At 40.0% G+C, this 19,656-nt stretch overlaps 1 protein-coding gene across 1 annotated transcript in view; it reads right to left on the bottom strand.

Moving 5' to 3' along the window:
• Positions 1–19,656, bottom strand: part of SPMIP4 (sperm microtubule inner protein 4) — a 312,584-nt gene that overhangs the window by 260,104 nt on the left and 32,824 nt on the right. Inside the window, exon 2 of the mRNA XM_085631652.1 lies at positions 8,808–8,987. Coding sequence (XP_085487778.1) covers positions 8,808–8,987 — 180 coding nt within the window. The remainder of the gene's footprint in view (positions 1–8,807; positions 8,988–19,656) is intronic.

Genomic DNA, 19,656 nt, shown 5'->3' with positions numbered 1-19,656 from the left:
ACCTACCTGCCATAGTATTGCAAACTTGATTTAATACAACACAGATAAAGCCTTGGAAATGACTGAATCTTAGCAGGTTGCATTATTCATCATTGTGTATGCAGAACGTCTTTACTGTTCCGATGTACAAAATGTACAGTATAACAAGAGTAAACTCATGAAGACTGAATCAGAATGACATGTAGTACTTCCTGCATTAAGACCCAGTGGATTCCTCGACTTTAACTTGATGATCATCTTGGCCGCTAATGTCCTGAATATTAATTCCTTGTCACCCATTCAAGGTGGAGTGAGACCACTCTTCAAATTTGTACCCTTCTCATATTTTATTTAATGGTGGGTTTGATCCATTGGGCAGTGGATCTCCCATGATTGTGTCAGAACCAATCAATGGCTGTGATGTGTCATTATACACATGTAACACCACTTCAGCTGCTAACTACGTGTTCTCACCATGGAAAGTTGTCAGTGTAGTTTGTGCTGATTCATTATGGACTCATGCGATGCGCCATTGTCAGATGTTGTGGTCAGACACATTGAAAAAACTTTCTTAGTGTGACTCAGGAGTTATCAGTCTGTAAGTATGAATTAGCGTAGGGATGTATATCAGAAACATAGACAAATGAATACTGTTTTATAATAAATGAGGTCAGATGCGCTCCATTATTTTCTTGTCTTTCTTTTTCTTTTTCTTTTTCTTTTTCTTTTTCTTTTTCTTTTTCTTTTTCTTATTTCGGTGGATGTACTGTGTGACTTTTGAGCAACTTTGAGCCCCTTCAGCGGTTCTTGAAGTATAGTGGCATCAGTTGGGGGTTGAATGATGCAGGTCCGAATAACATAGAGCTATATGTATCTAATGGTGTACTTGCTTACATATTTTACAACTGTATGGGTCTGTCTCCATGAGGGTGAGCATGTGCTGATGAGTGCATGGGTTTCTGTGCACCATTGCACCTCAATGTCTCATGCTGCTCGAGGTATTGTTGTCTGAGACAAATTACATTGTCCTTCTGTTGAAGGCACCAGTTGAGCCAGAGTTTACACCCTATGAGGCCCTTCAATCTGGGTCATTGCTGATGACTCAGGCCCTCTCCTGCAGGGGGGTGGGCATAACTTCTGAGGGGCTTCCACCATGGCTAGCGCCTGCTTCCGTACTTCTGCGACTGTTTATGATAGCGGCAACTAGACATCCTACTTCATTGCATGATACCGTCCACCGTCATAATGAGATACCCCCTGCGTTCATCTTGCATTGGTTGCATACTTCCAAATTCACGCCTGGTTTCAGCATATGCACCTTTGAGACAGAGAGCTTGAGTTTCAGATACATTCTTCATCTGTGAGCAAGAGCAACTCTGGCACTGGATTTAGTTTTCCTTCCCCTCTCTTGCAATCTCACGGGTTAGCCTTATGCATATGTATTATATGATATAAGATATATGTCATACAGTCTGGATAGCAGTGATCAGATGGCATGGGGGTATATCCTAAAAAAAATTGTTGTGAGATTTCAAGTGTTGATTTAGCGGTGACCCTCCTACATTATGAAGAAATGTCTCAATTCCAATTTATCACACAAATGATCCCTAAACAAACAATGCTCTGCACGCCCTGTGAATAGATCATTTAAATCATGGACTATTGGCTATATTCCAAATAATGGAATTTTTTTCAATAGGTCCTATTAGTACATTTTTTTCCTCAAAAGCAGAAACGGGGGACGTGGCTTGAGTGCCGACGGGGATGGCAGCGGGTTGATCTCGCTCCGGACCGAGATCAAGTTTCCTGAGCAGGGTGGCCGGTGGAGTGGCTTCTCGGCGGAATTTGACAGTAGATTCGGGTGTCGGAGTGTCCGCTGCGCCTAAGGACACCTTTTTCGTCTTGCAGAGATCACGTAATCTTCTGGAATTCGGCTTTACTATGCAGCGCGCCCTCTGAGTAGAGCGCGGCTGCCATCTTGTGAACTTCGCTGCTTCGCCTCAGATCGGCAACCGGCACTCTGAAGGTACGCCGCGCTCCCTAAATATGTGAAGTGGACGCTGGCCCCTCTAATATTTTGACTTCACCATCACTTGCCTGCAATGTAACTACATTATGTGGCGCATTTCATGCATACATCGCGACCGCCATCTTATGTGCCTATAAAATGTCTCATCTTTGGTTTTCTCTTCACCGGGTTTCTTTTTTATTTCCCTGAGGAGATTGTGTGCATAAATGGAAGCTTTCCATTGCTTTACAATGCCAATACATAGGTTATTGCTATGCACCTGATTTTGCCTATGAGATAACTTTTTCTGACTGAATTCTGCCTCCTAAAAATTTGTTATATGCCAACATTTTCTGTCAGAAAACACAGTTCTTCATAGGAACATCCTATGTGCAACACTCAACTGCATTCTTAAATAGTCTCTACACTGGATGCACTTCTAATATGCTATGCCTCATTTAACTATGATATGCTGACAGAGTCAGTGACCACGCTTCAGCTGTGTTGATGCAAGGAAATAGACTTTGATGACTGCTGTATAATTCTCACTATGTATCTTTTACGATGCACATTTTTAAAATTCCCAACTTTTCAGTATTCTTATCTATATGGAGCCTTCTCCCTCTCCTGGTCAGAAAACAACTTTAACAAATATGTCTTCCTCCTGCAAAGATTCTAATCTGGCCGCTCCTTCTAAACGACAGAAGAAGGAACCCAATTTGCCTACCAAGTCGCCACTACCCATTACTATGGAAGACCTTATGGAAGAGATAACGTTGATTAAACCTTTTGTCATTGATACTAATGCTACTCTTCAGAGGTTGGATGAGAAATGGTCTAACTTGGATTCAAGAATGTCTGCGGTGGAACAAACGATTAGCGATACTCAAGACTTGTTACCACAAGTGGCGGCCATGTCTCAAGAGATTGCTCTCCTCAAGACGCAAACAGAAGACTTAGAAAATCATAACAGACGCAATAACCTTAGAATTTATGGCATTCCTGAGGGAGAGGAAGGGTCCGACATGCTGGCCTTTTTAAAATTAAAGATTCCCAAGATTGTTGGTCTCAAAGACGGCACAACTCTCAACTTACAGCGTGCTCATTGCATCGGTCCTAAATCTGCAAATTCTTCTCCTTCTTCGTCAGTAAAACGTCCCAGAGGGATAATTGTTTTGGTTTTGGAATACACTGAACTGTTAGTGGTCCTTTCAGCAGCAAAGTCTAGGAAGCAGATGCTGTGGTCTGGTCAAAAAGTTTTCTTCTCCCAAGATGTGGCCCGCGCAACTGCAGCCCGTTGCAAAGAATTCCTTTCTCCCCGCCCGGTCCTTCAATCCATGAACTCCGGATATGGTTTAGTCTATCCTTGCTTTTTCAAGTTACTTATAAAGAGAGGTCTTACTCCTTTCATCATCCTGAAGACTTGAGACAATATATCTCTCGTCATAAAGGGGACGCTATGGACTTTGGAGGACCCTGAGATGCATTGTTACTCTGTTATGTGTTTGTTTTTTGAGATTACTATCTCTCTTTAATTGTTCTGAAGATTCTTATCTTCTCTGTTTTTGTGGTTTACGATTCGTAGTTGTTGTTGTCCCTTGCCTTTAACGGCTTGGAGGTCTTCTTCAGTGAATTCTTCATATTGTGACTTTTCCTTGTTTTTCTTGTAGCTGTTCCTCCTCTTGTACCGATCCTTTCCCCAGGTGTTTCCCTCCTCATGCCCTTCCATCCTGACCCTAGAGTTCACAGCCATTCCTTATGTTTGGTAAGTGTTGAGTTTTTCATTTCTTTTTTGGTCACTGTTTTTCCACCTATGTTATTCTATGTTATGTAGTTGGTCTCCCTTGCCTAGTATTCTATGTATGATTGCTTCTTTCTATTTAAATATTATATATTTTTTTAGTTTTGAATGATCTCGTTGTCCGTATCGATTCTGTCGTCTGTCCTCCCTCGCAGCTCCCCGCCTCCCCATGTTATTTTCTTCATTATGGGTATCTATTCCTTTTCACTTAACTGAAGTCTTCCGACTTCTAGTCAGCTTTTCTCTTTCTATCACTTGCTTCTTATACTTTCTTTTTCTCTCCTTTTCTTCCTCTGTGATTTTTTCTTTTTCATCCTCTCTTATTTTCTGGATTTATCTTTCTATTTTTTACTTGCATTTCTTATCTTTTACCTCTTTTCTCCTCCCCTATTTTATCCTGTTTTTTCAACTTTTCACTTTGTTCATTTTCCTTTTCATGCCTATTCTCTTTTGCTCAATTGCAATAATCGCTATTTCTATGTTCAATCACATACTTCTCAATTTTCTCTTGGTTTTGTTTTTGCTTTCCTTTATATTGACTGTACAATTATGTTGCAATGTATATCATCATTAATAAGATTACTGCCTTGTTTGAATTGCAATGACTGATAATGTTCAGATCTTCTCATGGAATGTAAAAGGATTGTGTAATCCTGTTAAAAAGCAACGGGTACTTACCCCTCTCTCTAAACTCCAATGTAAAATTGCTATTATACAAGAAACCCATCTTAATGAGAGTGATGTCAATTCCCTTAAGAAACAATGGGTGGGTCATGTTTACTGTTCCCCTTCCAAAGATAGGAAAAATGGTGTTGTAATACCCTTTCACAAATCCTTATCCCTCACGCTAGAAAAAGAAGAGAAGGATGAAGATGGTTGTTGGCTCCTTCTTCACACTATTATCAATGGTTCTCATGTTTCTTTACTGAACATTTATGGTCCCACAGGCATTGATTCACAATTGTGGCAATCCATGTCCCATACTCTTCATGCATGTTCTAGTTCTAACCTCATAGTGGGTGGAGATTGTAATCAGGTCATGGATCCCTTCATTGATAGGAAATCCTCAGTTAAATACATTCCCAATAAAATGCAAACAACCTTTGCTAAGACCATATCTGCAAGAGACCTAGTAGACGCTTGGAGAATATTCAATCCTGATAGTTTAGAGTACACTTTTTATTCTCACACTCACAATTCTACCTCTAGAATCGATTATATATTTCTAAGTCCGCATCTCCTTTCCAACCTCCTTCATGCAGAGATTGGCCTGATTCTTATCTCCGATCACGCTCCTCTTCTGATTAGTTTAGATCTTCCTTCCTCATCCTCAAAATCTCGACGTTGGCGTTTTAACAATTATCTTCTGAAAGATCCCACCTTTCTAAACCGTTTTAAAGATTTTGTTTCTGAATTCTTTCTTCTTAACTCTACTCCTGATATATCTTTTCGTACTATTTGGGACTCCTTTAAAGCCACAGCTAGAGGCTTCATTATTGATTATGTAGCTACCAAAAAGAAAAAAATTCGCAAAGAATCAATTTATTTGCTCTCCTCCATTAAAAAATTGGAGCATGCATATTTTTCATCTAAAAATGTTGATTCCCTTAAGTATTTGGTCCAAGCAAAACTTGAGTTTAATAGGAAATCCACAGAAGAGGCATCCAGGACATTGCTAAAAATAAACTCTAAATTTGATGGGGGTCGCAACCGAGCCGGTAAGTTGTTAGCGAACTATTTGAAGGTGAAATCTCGATTATTGATGATAATGATATTCCTCGTTTTAAAGATGAACACATATTAACATGTTTTACAGATTTCTATAAAACCCTTTATATTCCTGAATCGTCCCCTTCTGATGCTAATCTAGACTCATTTTTTGATTTGTTACCTCCCCGCTCTTCCCCTTTTCCTGGTTGTTCTATTTTAGAAGGAGATATATCTCTTTTAGAGATTAAATCTGCTTTGTCCATGCTACCTAAGGATAAGGCTCCTGGTTCTGATGGACTTACTGCTGAGTTCTATTCTTGCTTTTCGTCTGTTCTTCTGCCACATCTTTTATCTCTTTTTCAATATTTCGTTCTTAATGGAGAGGCTCGAGGTTCCTTTCTTGAAGCTATGATTTGTCTCACCCTAAAAAAGATAAAGACCCTTCCCGTTGCGCCAAGTATTGTCCCATATCCTTGATTAACCTTGATTGTAAGCTATTCGCCAGGATCTTAGCCCTTCGTATTAATCAAGTCCTTCCAGATTTAATTGGTTATGAACAAACAGGGTTTGTTAAAGGTAGGATTATTTCTGATAATTCCAGAACTTTCCTCAAAATTATTCATCTAGCATCTAAGAGTTCTTCCCCTATAGCCGCCATCACATTAGATGCGGAAAAAGCTTTTGACCGTGTTCATGATGCGAGCTCTTAAATGGCATGGTTTTGGTCCTTCTATATTGTCCCTTATTAAATTATTATACTCCTCTCCAACGACTTCAGTTTTCGTTAATGGCTCTCAATCTTCTTATTTCCCTTTACAAAGAGGTACTCGTCAGGGATGCCCTCTTTCCCCGTTACTTTTCATCCTTTCTCTTGAGCCCTTTCTTCACTCTTTACGACACTCCCCCAATTTTCGAGGCTTTACGTACAAATCTGTTGAAATTAAATTTACGGCTTACGCAGATGATATTATGTCATATGTTTCCGATCCTTCTACCTCTATGCCTGCTTTTACCGAACTTCTCTCTTCTTATGCTGCCTTGTCAGGCTATAAATTGAATCGTTCCAAATCTGAAGTGCTCCCCTTAAATAAATATTGTTTACGAAGTATGTTTGAGGGTATTGATTTTAAATGGAATACTAATAATATTAAGTGCTTAGGGAATAAATATTCTTCTACCCTTAAAAAAACAATTCAGTCTAATTTGGATGAGGTTTTATTAAAAGTTAACAATATGACTGATAGATGGTCTCCCCCTTTTTTGTCATGGTGGGGTAGATTAGACACCATTAAAATGATGCTGCTTCCCGTTATTAATTTCTATTTATCCATGTTACCTGTTAAAATACCATTGACATTTTTTTTAAACACTCAATGGAATTTTGAGTAAATTTCTCTGGAATGGTCGGAAAGCTCGTATCTCTTTGGCCTTTCTCTCTGCTCCTAAGGATCGGGGTGGTGTCCATTTTCCCAATTTTCGACAATATCATTCCTCTTTTCTAATTCGTCAAATGTTACCGTATATATCTATCCAAGAAGTTTCTTTCACTTCAGTATGGCACAGGTTGGAGAAATATTTGATCTCTCCTTTCCCTTTTTCTCTTTTAGCAAGTTTTACTCATCCTCCTCGTTCTTTTAATTACCCTACGATTTCCAAATTTATTTCCATTTTTCATCCTATTAAATGTAAATCTCAAAGTTCCTTGCAGATATTTTGGACTCACTTCTTTGGCATAACAAACACATCAAAATGTCCAATCGCACTATTTTTTGGAAAACATGGATTGCCAAAGGGATCTTTCAAGTTAAACAATTAATACAAGATTCTCGTTGTCTATCCTTACAAGAGGTCCGGTCCGCTTTTGACTTACCTACTTCCTCATTATTAAGATATGAATCTCTACGTTTGCTTTAACGGAACAACTTTCTCGACTCTCTGGATCTTCTCTTCCCCCTCAAGATCCTTTGTTAGAACCTTTACCCTCTTCCCCTTTCATTAAAGCCTCCCAAATTTCAAATATCTACATTTCTCTTCTCCAAGTTGTCCTAAAAATAAAGTTGAGTTTTTATGGGAGTCTGAGCTACAACATTCCCTCTCTATTGATACATGGAACTCCATTTGGACATGCATACATCATACCTCTTGCAATTCTAGCACCACTCAGACCCTTTATTATTTTTATCATGGACTATTTTTAACTCCATTATCACTCTCCAAATATAGTTCACATTTATCCACGAATTGTTGGGTATGTCCTTCTACTCCTGGTTCCTTTATGCATTCCTTTTTTCTTTGCCCTAATATTGCCCGTTTTTGGACTAGAGTGTGTGAGTCAATTTCCTCTATTTGCACTATTAATTTCCCCTTTGATATATACTCCATATTTTTAGGAAGCAACTCCTCAAATTGGTATCATTCTCGTAAGATGGGCATATTTGTAGACCTGTTAATTGCTATTGCCCTTCAGGTAATTACTTCTAATTGAAAAGATGTCTCTAAGGTTTCCTTCTCTGCCTGGTGGAATCTTCTTTGTTATCACCACAGACTAGACGGAGCTTCTTCCAAAACTTCTCAACAACTTATTCGAAAAGCAGCCCTTTGGTCTCCATTCACTAATTACTTATCTGCGGTATGTAATCAAGACAGTTCTTTTGTTTATCAACCTCCATGAAAATTTTATTCCTTTCTTATTCTAGTTTATTTCTTTTATACGTCACATGTATAGGTATTACTATGTTTTTGAAAACCAATGTCATTATTATAAGATTAATGTTTCAATATTATGTTAGATGAAGATGTTATTTTATTTCCAGTTTTCTCTTTTTTCCTGTCCTTTTTTCTTTCTCTTTTTGCTTTTCACCCTTCTCTGTCTTTCTTTCTTTCTCCTACTTTTACTTTTTCTTTTCTCCCTTTATTTTTCTTTTCTACTCCTTCTTCTGAAAAATTAAAAAACACAAAATGCTATTATCTCTTTAGGTACATTTTTTATTATTGCTTTTCCTCTTTGGCTTATTTTTAGATTTAGATGGATTTATTATACTACTTATTTTGCCAAATTGTATAATCAGTTTGTTTATCTACTGCTTCTTGTTTTACATCCATTGTTACTTTTGTACCTAAGCTTCTAATTACTGTAATAAATCTCTTTGAAACTAAAACAAAAAGCAGAAACGGTATATGCAGTATATGCAGTATATGGTACATCACTTCATTATCACACACAGGCACACACAAACACAAAAACACATGCACATACTTACAAGCACAAGTCCAATCAGAATATTGTAAACTTTAACCAAGATACATTACCCTGGGCATGGATCCCCACCATAACCATAATGCTTATGCCCTTTAGCCACAGTCGGCGGGGGCTCTCTCTTTGGTCTGTGATCGTCTGGAAGGGAAACTGGTCCAATTCCTCCATATTCTCTTTCTCTTCCCCAGGGGAGTCTGGGATTTGCAGGGGTATTCTGCAAATACTCGTCATATCTGAAACACAAATAAGTGTGACAAAGAAACACTGGTTAGGACAGAAAACCATGGGTTTCAGAAGAGTAAAAATGTGGTCCAGGCAGTGAGATTTATGCCTGATTTTCTGCATAACCATCAACTATGTAAGTGAATTCCATATAGAGTCATTATATCGAACTGTATCTTATGTGTATGCCATTAAAATATAGAATGGTTCCTTGCCTACATTACTTCTACTTTGTTGTAGTGAATGGACCCTGTTGAAGGGGATCACATTTTGGTGTGGAAGTGATTATAAATATCTCAGAATTTTTATGATAGTCAATGAAAGAAAAACGTAGCAAAAGAATCCCTTGTACAAGAAAATGGACTGGTGCAGAATTGAAATCTGTCCTGCAGAGAATCTTCCCTTCCCTGCAGAACAGCTTCAGCATGGCAGCAGTAGTGAAAGCTTCCGTCACTCACACAATATGTATAATTAAAGCATTAGTGGCATGTAGGCAGGGCTTTAAGTGGGCCGGCTCTTTCCGGTGCTGAGCACCGGCAGTTTTTTAAAGGGTGCCTCGAAACAGGTCTCTATCAGGCTCTGTTTTGTGCCCTGGCACAGGCCGTCGTTTTTTTTTCCGGACTGCAGTGACGCAGTGTGCATGCTCACACTGCTCACTTCTCACTAGTGGAGAAGTTGCGGCATGACCTCATGCCAGGTGAGCGTTGTAGGGGAAGGGAAATCCTTTAAAGAGTAATTTTCTCTCTGGGTTTCCCTTCTCTTATTAAAACGCAGTAGCAGCAACATCGTCGTGGTGTCACCAGGGCTTTAAGTGGAAGCTTTTTCAATCTGATATATAACAAGCCATAGTTGCTGCTTATTTATCTTATGAAACTAACAACCATTGACAAAGCCAATAGTCCTGACTTGTTGTATCATATATCTGGATGCAATGCCAGAAACAGAAAAATACAAGTCGGGTGGCACACTCTGCTAAGCACAGATTTTTAGCCTATGTGTTTTAAGCCACGCCCTTAATTACATAGGCCACGCCGTTTTGAGAGAACCCCCCAGTTTTTTCATTCCACTTAAAGCCCTGCATGTAGGATACATATAGCTCACTGGAGAAGGTGCTTAGTCCACTGATATGAGTGTATAGATGGGTAAGTGAGTGAATATATGGGTGCTGCCCCAACTATCACTAAGGTTACATTCAGCGTCAGTCCCTCTTTTTCTCACAATGCTGTCAGTGACGTGATGTGAAAAATTCCCACCCACAATTGTCCCATTTGTTGCGGTCAAGACAGTGTGACTAATTGGAAAGACTGAATATCAAAGATTATGGACAAACGTGTGGCTCCTGCTGAGGCTTTACAGCTCTTTGAAAATTACTTTGATGTGGTCTTGATTATGGCTCCAAGTAGAGGTGGGCCTCAGCCTTCTACCTTGGGGTTGCTCACAGTGTAGTGTCTGCATTTGCTGAGAGTGTTTTGATCCCTCTCGATAACATGTTGCCATCCCTGTATTTGATCTCAATGCATAAAACCCAGCACTTGCCACACTATAAAGAATTGATATTATGCTGGACCCAATGTTATTACCTAATGTAATGTTTAATCATGTAACATGTACGCATCAGTTTCATGCACCCATATTTTCTCAAGCTACATTCACTTTATAAACCAGACTGTGATATGGTCTTCTTTTGAGTGTGTGGTGTGGTATACCCATGTACAGAAAATATTCTCACCTCTCTCTGTGTGGAAGAATTGATTGGTGAATCTTGTCGGAAGTAAACGAATGCAGCACTATTTTTTCTTCCTGCAGCTGTCTGTTCTCTCGCTTTCTCCTTCCGTCATCTGCCTCATGACGTTCTCTTCACCTGTAGCTGTCTAGCTAACGTATGTCTCTCTCGCTTTCCTCCAGCAAAACTTTAGAATTTCTAAAGTACTGTCCTTCACAGAGACAATATATTCTTACCAGTGCTCCAAAGACATCAGAAGTTCTCAGTAAAAAAGGTATCTTCCTCGTAATGACTGAATAATGAGATATACATTTAACCTTCCCCACAAAGGCATCACAATATTCCATTACTCATTAGTACACATGTTAATTTACTAGCCACACACAGACCTAATACTTGAGCTATTCCCCCGACACTGACGACCCCTGCAGGACAGCACCTACATCATGGGCTGCACCTGTCCAAGAAGGACACCAGTCTGCAGATGGAAATGAACCAATAACCAAGCATTTTCAAGCTGCACACCCAGACTATTGAACTACAACCCACCATGGATCAGGCTCATCCATTCACTTCAGGGAGAAGCTAAAAATGTGCCTCTTCAAGAAGTACCTCAACTTATAGTCAGTTCCTTGGCCCAACTGGAAGAGACCCTCCCCCTCCCAGGAACATGATCTGTCAGGGCTCTTATCTTCCCTGCTATGATGTATCTGGCTCAATTGTTCACCAGCTATGTTCTCTGCTTTGTATGCAGGTTTGCCATTCCAGATGCGGTGAGCTTCCATAATAAATATTAAAATCCACTGGCAGACATGAACAATGGTACCAGTGGTACCTAAAATGCCAAGATGATCAAATAGCATGCCAATGAATAAAATGAAAAGATCTTTGTAGTAATAATTCAGACTTCCTCAACTCATCTTTTCTTTTAGGAGTCACATCGGGAGTCCAGTTGGGAAAAACCTGACTATGAAAGGATCAAAAAATATTTCTGACTTTCTCAACAATACATGCAGTTTGTTACTGGATTACAATTGATAGAATTTCATCTTTAAATCCTGTCCTAAATATTGTTTAATAAAATATTACCCTATAGGAGTTGTTAATAAAACAACTTGACCCAATGGCACAGTATTTTTGTAAGTGCTATTTAGGGCACAATATGTATGTCAGATCATATGTCTGTTTACAATTTTCTTACATTCAGCCATTCATGCGGGTGTCAGGAATATGAATATGTTACCAATACCAAAGTAATGTTTATATGGGAACACAGAGGGTAAATAGGGAAGAGTGTTGGCCAGATGTAAAGTAGCCTGGTGCTATTACTGGGCTAGGGATTATAAGATGCAAAGAACTTTGAGAAAATTTGGATTCAAATTGTAAGTAGCATCCAATAAATTATCAACAATTTACCAGTTGGAAGTAGAACTAATGAGAATGATGCAGAGCATAACTAATTATGCTTTGAAGCAAAGTGGTCAATTTGGACATTTGATGTGCAACTGAAATCCAGAGAGCAATGATTACAGACAACATGGTGGGTCCAAGTCCAAGTCCAAGTCATTAAGGTCCATGATGCCATAGTTGCTAGTCGAATCTAAATAAATGTATTCTTATCCACTTGAGGAATGTCTTTGGATTTTATAACAACCAAGTGATGAGTGTTTTACTCAACAGAATTGATGGTGATCTTAGAAAACTTAGAGCTGTCGCTCGAGGATGATATAGACATGCAAAATAATGTTGTTTAAATGAAAGGTGGATGGAATCTCAAAATCAGGTGCTCCCATGGAGCCCCATGGGTGGTCCAGTAACTCACTGACTCATTGTGCACTATCATCATCGGGATAGCACAGGTCTCAGTTGGCTTAAATGAAGGCTTTTTTAACTTTAACAAGGGTAACAAATAGATCAATTGAAGGGGATTCAAAGATTCAAAGGTTGCAATACGCTTTCAAAATTCCCCTTTGAAAATCATATTTTCTGTAAACTGGAATGGGAAATATTATTTTCTTATAAATCTAATTCCTCTCAAGTACAGCACTGCATCAAAACGCATTCTCTGAACAGTAAATTAAAGGGCAATATATATAAAATTGACTATATAGCAAAAAACAATAACTGTGTCTATTCCTTGAAGAGTTTGGCTTCCTACTCCCAAGCCCAGTGCACAATTCTTTCACCTTCAACACAAACAGCCCTCCTTGGTAAGCAGATATAATTGTCTTTCTTCCAGAACATGCCTTTACAAACTCTCACTCCCTGCCCACATTCGGCAATGCCAACTCCTTTTTCTCATCCTTCTCTCCTTTTGCATCCAATTCCCCCCAATGAACATTTTCTCTCCATAGGCCCATGTTCTCACCAAAATGGCTATATGTCAGGACTCACTGACAGGTTAGGAGGTCTGCATACATCACAACAGCCCACAGATAGAGGTTAGCGGTCTCCAGTAAAAGTAAGACATAAGGGGAATTGGAGGCTGTGGCAGCAAGGACATAGTTGGAGATTGGGTACCCATGGTCTGCTTGGTTCCCATTCACAGATGATGAGCCTTACTTATAGAATGCCTGAATGTACCACTCTAGTACCCAAATCAAAATGGCACCTATCACTACACCATTGTGTCACATTCTCTCTGCTGTCATTCTACACAGTGACACAATAAAAGGTTGAAAGATGCAAACACTCAATGCCTGGGAATTTGCGTGTGTTGGGTGTTCTCACTCTTGCATTTGTTCACACACGGTCATCTCCCTTGTTGCATCTTTTTTGTTTTCGAGAGTGCCCTATTAATTTTCCTATGTTGTACACGTGCTTTGTTGTATTGCTTGTCTTTAGTTCGTCTGCAGGTTTTTGGAAACTCTCATTGCATCAATCTCTATGCCTTCTGTTGGACAAGCCATCCCCATGTTCTGGTGGAGGCAATTGTGTTATCAAGATGCTGGATGCTATATCTCTACTATTGTATATACACTGATTAAAACCAATTCACAAATTTTAAAAGATTGGTGTGTTCAGCTGTGGATGTATCCCCATTTTCCTACTTATCCATGCTGCTTTCTAATAGTGTTCTTGATGTTTTGGGTTCAGAGAATCTGGGGCTTTGTGGATAGAAGTCCTTACTTATACTGTTGGTCATGACATAATCACACCTCCTCTACTCTACCATAGTCATACGTCATCCAAACCCAAGCCAATAACAAGGTGAGAGTGCTACCATGAATCAAAGGCTTTTTAAAAAAAATGTTTGAGCCACACCTACTCTATTGAGATATTCAGTGACCCCCTCTATTTTGCCTTTTACACTTAAACCAACATTAACTTCTCTCCACCTACCATAGATCTCCAGCACCACATCTGATGTACAATGTTGGATCTCCTTCCCTTTGTGTGAGTGGCATAAATCCTGCACCATCCCAACTAAGCATCAGTGACCCTCCAACCTCTTCTCTCCTTTCATACAATCTACGTGTATCCCTCATCTCCCTCTAATCACTTCTCCCTGCCTCCTATTTGCATTCATTCTCTCCCATTGAATCATTCACTCATGTCATGCCTCCTCCTACCTCTCTAACCAAACACTTCCTCTTTGCAAACCATTCCTGCATCTCATTATCCTTGTCATTCATTAGGAGGAATGTCTTTCACCAAATAATATATTGTTTACTGGTGTTGCGTTACAGAATCTGCACATTTTGGTTTTGGTTACTTCATTAGGGTTCATAACCCCTACTAATAAGGTCTGTCCCAAACCTGACTTCTGTGAATGTTTGTTTTAAAACAGATCAAATCACTGGTGTTTGTTTCTGCACAAGTGGGGCCCTCAGGCTTACTGAATAAATATGCATGATAAGTATTTTACAATAAGGAGCTGCAGGGGGGATACATATTGTAGTCCATCTTCTCAAATGATAGATTCATGTGAAGGAGGAATGTCATCTTTCATGAAATTTTATGAAAAAACTAAATAAGAAATATTTGTTGAGGTCTCCAGCCCAGACAATAACAAGGAGTGAGGGCTAATATCCAACAATAGGTTCAATAGTATGTGCAGAATCTCAAAACATATAGGTTTGCTGTGGTTCTCTTTTGTTTTATGGATGATATCTGACACCAACAGAAGTTTACAACAAATCAGTACTTCTGCAGACTCTTATTATGAAATTAAAATATTGCAACGTTCCACAACTAATGCCTGGGACACCTCTACACTGAAAACATGCCCATGCCTTCAACTGTCACATTTAGAAGTGGGGAAACACACTGCTGTATTCCCTTTCCATCTGACATGTTCTTGCGCCGATAGATAGAACAGATATGTCATTTTTCAAAAAAGTCAAGACAAATAATTTTCTATGAGTTCTCTAGGCCATTCCAACAAGTAGATTGAGACATTCCACCAATGAATAGATCCTTGACAGAGTGCAGCATCAAACAATCTTTTAATATTTCTTTTCTGCCCTGAGTTTAATATCGTTCACTAAAGGACGATCATCTGCTCTAGACTTAATTTCTGCACTATCATCTGCTCACAAAGCATGTTTGTGGTTTGTCAATTTTTGCACCCACCCTCCTTTGTGGCTCTTAACCAATGTGTAAATAGCAGATGAAACCTTTCCATTTTGGGCTCCCTGTTCTCTAAAGAATTGTACCTGAAATCTTATTAGAGGAAGAAACGTAAGTAATATGTGGGTCTGAAGATAATGCAGACAGGAATAATGATCTGTGGTGCTAAAAATAATATTACATCACACAAATATAGACAGCAGGCAACAACACCTCTGCACACGTTAAGTCATTCAAATCATTTTTAAAATCCAATTGGCCAAAAGAGCTTGTAAATCAGAGTGTGTCTTTCTTTCAGGCAAAAATGACTATCTTATGAGAAAAGACTCTTGCCTCTTGAATTTGGATACCTCGCACCTCTGTGTTTGGTTTGATGTCGATGGTGGATCTTTAGAGCCTGATCTCAATTGATGAGATAGCACATCTTCTTTGAAAACTGAGCCAGACTTGCTCATCACTTAACCTCTCTCCTGCTTCTATAATAAAGAATCTGGTGAGATGTAGGTCTTAGCTTTTGCAGATACCTTAAATAGCTGATTCTATTAATGATGAGCCCCATTCGAACTTTGTTACGGTAGTGGTCACTTAATTTCATTGAAGTCAAATGGACCCCTGCTGATAAAGTGTTAACTACCACCTATGGAACATACTCATAATCAACCAGATTATAAAAGATACAATCATTCCGCATGTCCACTATAATGTTAAATATCATGATGCATTAGACAACAGTCTTGTTAACACCATCCCCATTCGACAGAAATCACCTTGCTTGACATAAGTGACACACATTAATACTTGGAAAGATACAGCAGAACTGACTTGGCCCCATTACTAATGGCCCGTCTGCAGTTCCCAGAGATCCTCCACCAAAATTTGCCTTGTCCTGTAGTCAGCAACCTCCAGAACACCACGGAGGACTTGCTGCCTTCAACATAGACCGGATCTCCTGTGAACAGCAGCTCTGTTCAAAAGAAACAGCCAAGAAAGACTCAGAGCCTGCTGAGGGCAAAGAAACCAGACGCCTGGAACAACCACTGCACCCGACGCCTACGGCCCGAATCCGTGTGGCCCACTGGTCCCAGTGAGGTCACCCAGCGTTCCAAAATCCGAGTCCACCATAGGTTGACCCCCTCCAGGACTCCCGAACGTTGCCTGGAGCCTCTGCACGGAGAACCCCTAAACCGCAAGTGGCCTGGTAAGGTAAATCCGACCTCAAAGGACACCCCTGCATCCAGCCACCCTGCTCCCTGGAGAAAAGAACCCAAGGTGTACCTACGTCCCCGAGCGCTCCATCTCACTTGCTCAGCTGCTGGTTCCTCCTGAAAGTCTTCCTGGACCGAGCCTGCAGCTAAAAACCAAAACCAGCAATCCCTATTGAAAACAACAGGGCACCTGATGCCAAAACAGCACCCGGCCGCCACTGTGCCGCTGTGGGTGAACTTTGTGTGCTAAATCAAATCCTCCTTTGCCCAGAGCCTAACACCAGGAGCATTGCTCCCACACCTTGTGGCCTGCTCGTGAGCAGCCACCAACCGGAGGCTCCCTATCCCCCATTGGTCCTCAGCTCTCTGCACCCAGCCACCCTAGTGCCACTGAGGGTGTTCTGCGAGTGCATCCTCGACCCTGGGGGAACCCTAGTTCTAACCCCGGAACACCAACTCCCACAAATGAGTACTTACCTGCAAACCATTAACTTCATTTCCTTCCATACAATTACATTGACTGCTTTACCTTGCTCCAATGTGCAAGGCTACATTTGGGTGGCGGGTAGTAGTGAGTTCTAGCAGTTGAAGTAAGTGCAAGGATATTGCCCCATGCAGTAACATAAAATATGAGCAGTAGAACTCTGAGTTAATTAAATTACTTGAAACCGAGTGTACCAGAGATGTTTTAAAGTAGGCTTGTGTATGCCACCTCCATTTTTCCACTGGTAATGGAGAATCCTTAACACTAGTTTGACCCATGCACTCAGGGGCAGTCTAATTGACAAAGGTTAGCACTAGAATGATAGAATCCAATTATAGAGCATTTGATGATAGAATCCTACCATAGAGCATTTGTGAAACCTCTTACTTGTGCTGTATCTTTTTAGATCTAGATAAGGTGTTCTCGAAAGCAAATAATTGTCGGGGCTTAGTTTTCACACTGAATATTACTGCATGACTACAGTATAATGTTTTCAGTAATTTAATGGTTTATGGTTTGTGGACAAATGTTATGATTTGGTATTAAAAGAATGTAAATTAACATGAATTATATTCTGGGTAATCACATGAAAACACAAATTCAATAATGCTACTATTAAATATAATTGACATTTCTAAAGCTTTTTTCAAGCTCATATAACCATGTATAGCTGTCCAAAGACCAGTCATACCTGTGCATCTGTACAAAAATAAAAAATATGTTTTTTAAATAAGGGACGTGAACATACCTTCATCCACATCATGAATTTCCTCATTTTCCTCCAAGCCGAAAGATTTGGAAGCTGTCAAGTCTTGATATCAGATGCATGAAGAATACTGCTGCCTATTCCATAAGGCAGTTTCACTGAGGACCTAAGTATGATGTACCAGATGCCATCCTCACTATAGATCTGAGCCAATGAATGAGTAACAACTGTCCTACACAATTGAAACATTAGAAAGATATGTGTTCTGCCTTATCATATTAGTTAACACATGCTTCTTGTTTGTATGTAATTATTTTGCTTTTTTACCACTGTACTGCCACGTCTTTAAAAAGGCCCGGGGAGCCTCCTTCTTAAGGCCCATCCTGTGTAGAACTCTAAATACTGCTGCCTGGAGACATCTAAAGAAGTCCTTGCCTCTCTGAATGTGATATGAATGGATATTATATGGTATGTATCCAGGGATGTTTACCAGTCTAGATCAAATTTAAATATAAGTAGTTTTATTTTATTTATTATGTGTAACTCTGGCAATTATAATACTAATCATTAAGAAATGGTAATCGGTATCAGACAAATCTCAACTATTCATAAGTCATGATACACGGAAAGATCTAAAACATCTATAGTTTGGATGTGCCCGTTGATGTATATTTAGGCTTTAGGCAAGAAGAGAACCGAAGACTTTCACAGCGTAGTTCATTTTGGAGTGGTATCTGCTGACATTAAGATGGTTGCTTGGTCAGACTTTGGGGTAAGGAGAAGAAATTCAGACCTCAAAGCATTGCATTTTATATGTGTCGCTCTATCCATTTGTGAATGCTGCTTAAAAAAAGTCTGGAGATCGATTGGGGGGATTGATGTTGTATTTTATTGTTAAAAAATTGGTATATCTTTTGTGGTTAAATCAAAAAACGAAGAAAGTTGATGATGACTGAGGGGAGTCCAGTTTCAGATAATTCTGGTCTTCATCTGTGTAGCAATGAAACAAGATTCTAATATCTTTAAGAAATTCACCTAGGGGTTCAACATAAAGACTGAAAAAAATGGGCGTTCTGATAGAGAACTTGGGACACTGCAAAAGAAGCGGGTGGATATGGAGAACAAGCTACCAATTTTTACCAGTTGGGGTCACTCTATAGGATATGAGTGCAATAATTTTCACGAAGGCTCCCTCCAAACACATTCCATTTAATAGTCTATGGTACTGAACATAGTTAGTAAACCGAGTAGGATGAGACGCCTGTGTGAATATTAAGTGAATGTATGGAAGATATAACTAATGAACATTAATGTTGCAGATTCAATATTGTGGCCTGTCCCAAAATCAGATTGGCAGTGGCGGCTGCTACCTGGAAGCAGCAGTGAGGCAGGATGGGGGAAAGGGGCAGGGGGATTGGGTCAAAAATCACTTACCTCCTGGCCGGCCACCACCGCCTCTCCTGTGTCCTCATCCTGGCTTCTAGGGGTAAACAGGAAGCAGGAAGCACCAGGGCTCCCATTCTCCCCACAGCCAATCACAATGCTGCATTGTGATCAGTCTGAGAGAGGAGCTGGAGGGGTGGGCATGTTCTCCATGAAGGCTGTAATGCAGCCTGGATGGAGAACATGCTGTGTGAGCATGACTGTTTGGCCAGCCCGAGAGGGCCAGCCCGAGAGGGCCGGCCAATCACTCATGCTCACATAGGGAGTGCAAACCACTCCTCCCCCTGCTCTGAGAGTAGGCCAACCCCACAAAGATGCCTCAACAGGAGAAAATAAAATGATAATAACCTCGAGTTATTATCATTTATTTCTTCTTTTTTTTACACTGCATAAAGCAGTGGGGCTATGCTTCTCCACCTCAGCGAAGGAGCTGCCACTTCAGATTGGAACATACCTAGAAGGCCACTTTCCTTAACATGGTTAATCAGTAGGAAAAAACACATTTTTCAATAACCTAGCAAGAAAGGAGTGATGCTAGAGAGACTGT

The sequence above is a fragment of the Triturus cristatus genome, chromosome 10, assembly GCF_964204655.1.
Source record: "Triturus cristatus chromosome 10, aTriCri1.1, whole genome shotgun sequence".
NCBI lineage: Eukaryota > Metazoa > Chordata > Amphibia > Caudata > Salamandridae > Triturus > Triturus cristatus.
This window is presented reverse-complemented; position numbering and strand designations above follow the sequence as displayed.